This window comes from Tupaia chinensis, unplaced genomic scaffold (assembly GCF_000334495.1).
Source record: "Tupaia chinensis unplaced genomic scaffold, TupChi_1.0 Scaffold000258_1, whole genome shotgun sequence".
Taxonomy (NCBI): domain Eukaryota; kingdom Metazoa; phylum Chordata; class Mammalia; order Scandentia; family Tupaiidae; genus Tupaia; species Tupaia belangeri.
Genome location: NW_006159738.1, coordinates 74,011 through 80,804, shown reverse-complemented (window position 1 = coordinate 80,804; position 6,794 = coordinate 74,011). Strand labels below are relative to the sequence as shown.

The window sequence follows — 6,794 nt, the reverse complement described above, 5'->3', positions numbered from 1 at the left end:
TGTGTGGTGGCGCGGCCGGGAAGGTCCGGCCGGGGCTGCCGATGATGGAGCGGACGTCATGCTTCTTGGAGCCGGCGGAGGACGCAGCGTCGTACTTGAGCGGCGTGCCCTGCAGGGGAGCACCAGCCTGGGTCAAGACGGGGCCACTTCCCTGTAAAACGGGAGTGGGGCCTGCTCTCTAGGGGTGGGGACAGCCCCGCCAGCCTGCTCATGGCACGCCAGTCCCCACCCTGCTGGGCCTTGGCAGGAGCTTGGCAGTCAGTCCCCCCGAGGACGCGGAGGGCTTCTGCGGGCCCCGGGCGAACTGGGAAGAGGCCATGCATGCCTGTGCAGGGAAAGGCCTTTCTCTGTCCGGTCTGGGGCCTCGTGACCCCCAACACAAGCACTCCGGCCTTGGCTTCCCCGTATGGAGCGCGCCCAGCTGGCCCGGCCCCTCACCCGCTCACCTGCGTGATGGAGCCCTCCTTGAGTGGCCGCGGGGCCAGGGGCAGCTCGGGGGTGCGCCGCAGCTCCTCCCGCGGGATCTCGTGGATGGAGCGCCCCGCCTCCTTCACGGTGGCCACCAAGCCCTCAGGGGCCGGCTTCAGCTTCAGGGGGCCCAGGGCCTCCAACGGCCGTGTCTTGTAGGCCTCGGCCAGGTCGCGTGGCGGCGGGGGCGGAGGTGGCGTGCCCTCGCGCTTCAGGAGCTTGGCCTCGCGGCGCAGGTAGTCCTCCTGGGCCTCCACGTAGGAGCGGGGAATCCCTGCGGGGCAAGCACACCCTCAGTGCCGCGGGCCGGCCCGGGAGGGTTGCAAGCCAACGCCTCACATGCCGTGGCCTGACCTCTCCAGGCCTGAGTGCGTTAGCTGAGACCACCTGGCCAGCCGCACCTGCATGATAATGCAGCTCTCCGGCTGCCACAGCAGCCAGTGGGGCACGGGCTGTGTGACCTGCGCCTCCTACAGACTCCCTTCTTCACCAAGGTGGCCCCAAGGCCTCCATGGGCCCGGAGGGTGCCTGGGGACAGTGGTCAAACCGTAAACGACAACCACGGGCAGGATCCGGGTTGGGGACAGCGGTCAATCCGTAAACGACAACCACGGGCAGGATCCGGGTGGCGCAGACCTCACTCCCGGTCTCCAGTGAGACCCTCTCTGTGGGCCCCAGCCCCGGCCACACGCCCTCTTGGGATGCCCCGAGTCCCCCAAGTGCTCCGGTGTGCCCCCCTCTGGGCCCTGTGACCGGCCACCCCCGAGGGCTTGCTGCGGCGGCTGCTGCCCCGGCCGGCGCAGGGGACGTGGGGTGGAGGGGCACCTTGAGTGATGGAGCCGCGGAGGTGGTGCTGCTCCTTGAGGTGGTGGGGGCTGTGGCGCTCAGGCGGGATGGCGCGGCCCATGAGCCCTGGGGAGAGGGACAGTGGGATGTGAGTTGGGCTGGTGCCGGGCAGCCCCCAGCACCGTGGGGAAGCCCTGGGAGGCGGACGGCCCCCTCCTGGGCCCTGCCAGCCCACCCTTCCCCTCCAGCTGAGACATGCTCCCCCCGCCCCCAGCCCAGGCAGGTGCCAGGCCCCACCCTCGATGCTGGCGGAGGAGATGGCCCTGCCCACACGACCCTCCATCATGTCGTAGGTGCGCTTGGGGGCGGTCGGCTCGTGAGGGGGTCCTGAGCTGCTCCTGCCGTCTTCCTTGGCACACTGGGGCACAGACATGCCACCTGGAAACCAGACAGACGGCATGGTGGGGGCGGCCCGGGCAGGGCCCACAGGTCTGGGGCTCCCGGACCCCCAGTGCCAGGAGTCAGCAACCAGCCTTCGCTCTGCTGGGGGCTCACATGGTGGGAGGGCCGGGCCGAGCTGCCTGTGGATGTGACTCGGAACTGACAAGGTGGCATCCTGTGTGCCCTCCGCCCGGTGTCCTGAGACCCTCCGAGGGGGTCCCAGTCTGCTTTAGTCCCCGCCGGGCCCTGGCTGGCTCCCAGGAAGTGCTGTGTGACCGTGGTCCTCCCAGGTCCCCATGAGTTCTTGTACCCTCGTGAACGGGGAGGAGAGAGGGCTCGGCCGGCCCTGCCTGTCCCCAGCGGCCTGCAGCTGCGGAGGGGACACAGGCCACTCACCCTCGTAGGACAGGACGTGGCCCTTCTTGCCCTCGTAGATGACGTGACCTTTGGGCAGGCCATCCTCCCGGCCGCGGTCCAGGCGGCTCGGGCTGTCCTCGCCAATGATCCTGGTGATGGCTCCCTTGTACAGGACATCAGCCGGGGTGCCCTGTGGGCACACGGGGGTCAGCCTAGGCCACGGCCCAGGACCTCTGAACCGGCCTACGTATGTGCGGGCGTGCACGGGCACGAGCCCACGGGTGCCTCAGGTGCGCATCTCTGACGGGAGGCCAGCACACAGCCCGGCTACGGGGTCCCTGCTCTAATGCTCACGTTCCCAAGACCCTTCCCTGCAGCTGCTCACCTTGCCCTTGAGGTCACCCTGGGCAGGCCCTAGTTCCAGCGGGGACACTGAGGTACACTCTGGTCCGATGACCTTGCCGGGGCCCCCTAGCTAATGAGCAGGGTCCACCTGTCCTGACCCGGGGGTCTCTCTCTTAGAGCCCTGACACTCGGTGCTCAGCACACAGACCCGGTGGAGACCGGGGCTCAAGGCTCCCTGCAGGGATTAGGGCCATACCCATGCATGGCTCCCAAGCCCGGGTAGAGCCTCAGGTCAGGCCGGACCGGGTAGAGCCTCAGGTCAGGCCGGACCCCAGAGGCTACCTCGGGGGCAGGCTCAGGTTGGCTGTGGGGCTGCGTGCCCAGTCTCGACCTGCGGGAGGCTGGGAGTCAATGCCCCCCATGCCTGCCGCTATGAGTCGTGACAAAAACAGCTCAGGTGGTGTCCGATGTCCCCTAGGGGCCACCAGGCTAAGATCCACCACCTCGAAGGCGGAAGCTCGTCAGGGGTGTATTCAAGCAGAGGGGATGGGGTCCTGCCTGGAGCCACTCCGGAATAGGAGCACGGGGAGCTGGGACATCGGGCAGTGACCTCACCGCCACGCTGCTGTGTGACCTCTGCCTAGCACCTCTCCTCCAAGCCTCGGGTCACACCCTGGACACGGAGTCACTCCGTGCCGACCCCATGGCACCTGGCACAGAAAGTCCTCAACCCTCTTCACTGTCTGGTTCCAGAAGGCTCGATGGTCCCCGTGGCCTCGGAGCTGCCTGTCAGACCTGCCCTTCGCGGGTCACCCCTCGCTCCCCTGGGAACCTATCCCAGGCCCTTGTCTGTGAAAGGCACCTTGCCTGACTTCTGAGGGGTCGCGGGAGCTTCTCCAAGCACGCTGACCTCTCTGGGCCTGAGAGATGGAACACAGCCACCTGCTGCGCTGGCCCCTGCGTGACCGTGGGCGAGGCGCGAGGGCGCTGAGCTAGCTCAGGGCCGCTGCCTCTCAGGAGAGCACGCAGGACATCCGGTGGGCAGGGGCCCTCCGAGGTAGCTGGCTCCCGTGCACTGTGTTCCTGCCCAGAGGGCACTGGATGGCCCGAGCCAGAGGCTCAGCGAGGAGCGCGAGGACGACAGGGCTCTGCCAGGCTTGCTGGTGCCTGTCGCTCACGAGCCAGTGGATGCTTGGCGGGCAGGGCAGAGGGTAGGCACCCAGCAGGGCCGGTGGCCTGGGATGGTCGCTGGACAAACTCCAGAACATGGATGCCTTAAGGCACCTAGTGTCTGCTTCCAGGGCACGAGCCTGCAGCCCCTGGGCCCAGTGGGGATGGGACTTATTCCCAAGGTGGGCGGGCCGCGAGAGGGACTCGAAGCTATGCCTCCCCGGGCCCGGGCCTCTGAGCTGGCCGTGGGACTGCAGAGTTAATACCACTTGTGTGTGGGTGTCCGTGTGTGTGGGTGTCCGTGTGTGTGGGTTCATGCACCGATCTCCTCGTGCCCTGGCAATGGGGCGAGGCCGTGGGAAAGTGGACTCTCGCCAACCTCACACTCGGACCTGCCTCTCTCCAGAACCTCCCTTAGGGGTGTGGGACCGAGACGGCGTGGATCACGGCCACCCGGAGGCCAGGATTGAGTGACCACCTTCTAGCCCTACACCTTCGTGGGGTGTGGAAGCCTCCCAGGAAGACATCACCAGAGGGGAAACCAAGGCGGGGAGGGGCCTGCACGGGCGGGGACCCTGGCCGGACTCTCAGGCAGCCTGGGCCTCGCACTGGCTCTTTGTAGACAACTAGGCTGCCTTCCAAAGCCCGCGGCGTGGCACCTAGAGGTCCCCGCAGCAGGGAAGGTGGAGTCTGCACTGCCCAGCCCACGGCTCTCCCGATGCCCTGAGCCCGAGGCCCTCAGAGGTGTGCTGTCTGCTGTCCATGCATGGCTGTCCGCGTGTCAGCGTGTGGCTGTCTGCGTGTCAGTGTGTGGCTGTCCGTGTGTCAGTGTGTGGCTGTCCACGTGTCAGCGTGTGGATGGAAGCCCAGTCCCTTGGCCGGTGTTGGGGGCCGCCACCTCCAACACGAAGCCCTGGGTTTGCCACGCGCCAGTTCGTGGCCTGTGCTCGAACCAGGAACCCGCCCACCTCTCAGGCTCTGCACGTGCCGTTCCCTGGGCCCAGATGCTGTTCCCGCGATTCTCATGCATCTCGCACCCCTTTTTCCTGGCCATGGCCAACGAGTCACTCCGCCCTACCTGCCTAAGCCACCTCCCCGTCTCGGGGGGCCTCAGGCAGTAGCTCACTCCCTGCAGCCCTGGCTACTCAGACCCCGTGCGCGGTTTCCCATCCGCTCCCTCCCATTAAGTGCCGGCTGGCGTGGGGGAAGATCACCCCCACACCCCCACACCCCACACCCAGCTCCGCATAGCCAACACCCACGTCTACAGAGTGGGTGGCTGTCCCGCAGGTCGCCATCTGGCCATGGAGGCCGGTGCCATGCGGTGACACAGACGGGCACTGGGTGGTGGACCCGGCGCTGGCTCCCGGCCCCCGGCCGCACCGACACCTACGTGGGTGATGGAGCCGCGGTAGCTGACAGGGCTCTCCGCAGGCACCCGCGGGCCGGGCACTCCCCTGGTGATGCTTCCGCCCGGCACGGAGCCCAGGGCTGTCCCTGGAAGACACGAGGCACGGGGGCTTGAGGGGTCTGGGGCCTCTCCGACTGCGCCTGGTGACCGCATGTCCCACTCAGTGTCCCAGCCTGGTCCCCGCCCCCCGAACTCTGGATGAAGGGCCCTGCTCCTGCCACAACCACCTCTGGCACGGAAAGGGGGCCCAGGCCCGTGGGGGCCGGGCTCTCACCTCTCAGCACAGACGTCTCCTGGGCCGTGGGTGCTCCCACGCTCTCCGGGGGCCCAGCCTGGCTCCGGGGGGACAGCTGCTCCTGCTTCACTCCACTGAAGGGTGCTGAGTACCAGAGGGGGGTGAGCCGTGTGCCCCAGACAGGGGCCCCACCCACCTTCCCCCAGGGCTGGGGCCCAGGCCTGCAGGGGGTGCACAGTGCCACCGCCCCCACACTGCATCTGGGGGCCTCCCAGCCACCACACCCCCACGTAGGGCAGGTGGGGCCGCCTGGCTGGGCAGGTCCTTACCTAGCTTCTTGGGGTCCATGGTGAGGGGCAGCCCCATGGTGAGGGGCCCCACCGGGGCCTTGGCGTGCTCGGAGAACGGGACTGAGATTCCCTGAGGGCAGAGTTGTGGCTCTCAGGACTCCTGCCACACTGCCCAATCCCCCCCTGGGGAGCAGGCAGTCCCGCCAGTGAGGGACCATGTGAGTTGGGGCCTCTCTGAGTCAGCAGGGCCACCGTCACTGGGTATGGCTTAAAAACAGCACACAGGAGCAGTGTGGGCCAGGGGACGCCTGGTGGGGTGGACAGGAGGTGGGCAGGCCCAAGCACTCCCCACTGCACACCCATCGCGTTTGTCCCCGCCCCACCCGGGGGAAGACTGGGGGCACCGAGGTGCAGAGGTTCGTAACCTGCGTGAGCCCACACTCTGATCCCAGAAACCCACGTGGGGACCCTGTCTGGCAAATGACAGAGGCCTGAGTGTCCAGCGCAGGCCCCAGGCTGCCTGACGGGGGCGACTCGGCCCACTCAGACCTCTCTGGGCCTGTTGCCCACTTTGCAGGAGGAAGACCGAGCCCGGAGCAGGGAGGGCTGCCCCTCACCTGGGAGACGGAGCCCATCTGTCTGTCCAGAGAGCTGGGGTGCTTGGTGGAGGAGATGAGGGGTGGCGGGTTGGAGATGGTGGACGGGCGTGGCAGGCCGGGTCGGGTGCCGTCGTGGAGGCCCAGGGGCAGGGGGTGGCCTGCAAGGCACATGTCTGTCCGTCACGGGGCGTGCCGCCAGGGCCAGTCCCCGCCCGGCCGCCGTCCTGCCCGAGTGGGTCCTGTTGCGCGCAGCCCTGCTGCCCTGCCCACTCGGTCCTCGGCAGCGCCAAGTCCGCAGTTGAGGGATCACCAAAGAGGGCAGCCCCTCACTGGTCTCCTAGTGTCCACCTTCTTCCCCAAAGTCCCTTCTCATAGAAGCCACGGGATCTCACGGGCCCATGCCCTCCTGCTGGGAACCTTCGATGGCTCCCGCTGTCACCCCTCCTGGGTGCTGAGCCTCGGCCACAGCAGCGGGGCTCGATCTCCAGAGCCCTGCCCGCTCTCCCCTGCCTCTGGACCTTGGTGCATGCTGCTGCCCTCTGGCGTGCCTCCCCCAGCTCTCCGCGCCCCCGGCTCAGCTCTGCGAGACAGCCGCTATTGGCATCGCAGTCCACGTCAGGCCTGGCTATGCCGATTTGCTGCCACAGAGCCCAGCGGGACTGGAGATCCGGAGCCAGAAAGACCCAAACCCC

The 6,794-nt window shown here is 67.9% G+C and overlaps 1 protein-coding gene across 1 annotated transcript in view; it reads right to left on the bottom strand.

Moving 5' to 3' along the window:
- The window catches only part of NCOR2 (nuclear receptor corepressor 2), a gene marked incomplete in the record, with an annotated part of 101,139 nt that overhangs the window by 21,840 nt on the left and 72,505 nt on the right, over positions 1–6,794 (bottom strand). Inside the window, 8 exon segments of the mRNA XM_027772161.1 lie at positions 447–742; positions 1,294–1,380; positions 1,552–1,692; positions 2,092–2,242; positions 4,961–5,064; positions 5,253–5,357; positions 5,543–5,633; positions 6,121–6,260. Coding sequence (XP_027627962.1) covers positions 447–742; positions 1,294–1,380; positions 1,552–1,692; positions 2,092–2,242; positions 4,961–5,064; positions 5,253–5,357; positions 5,543–5,633; positions 6,121–6,260 — 1,115 coding nt within the window.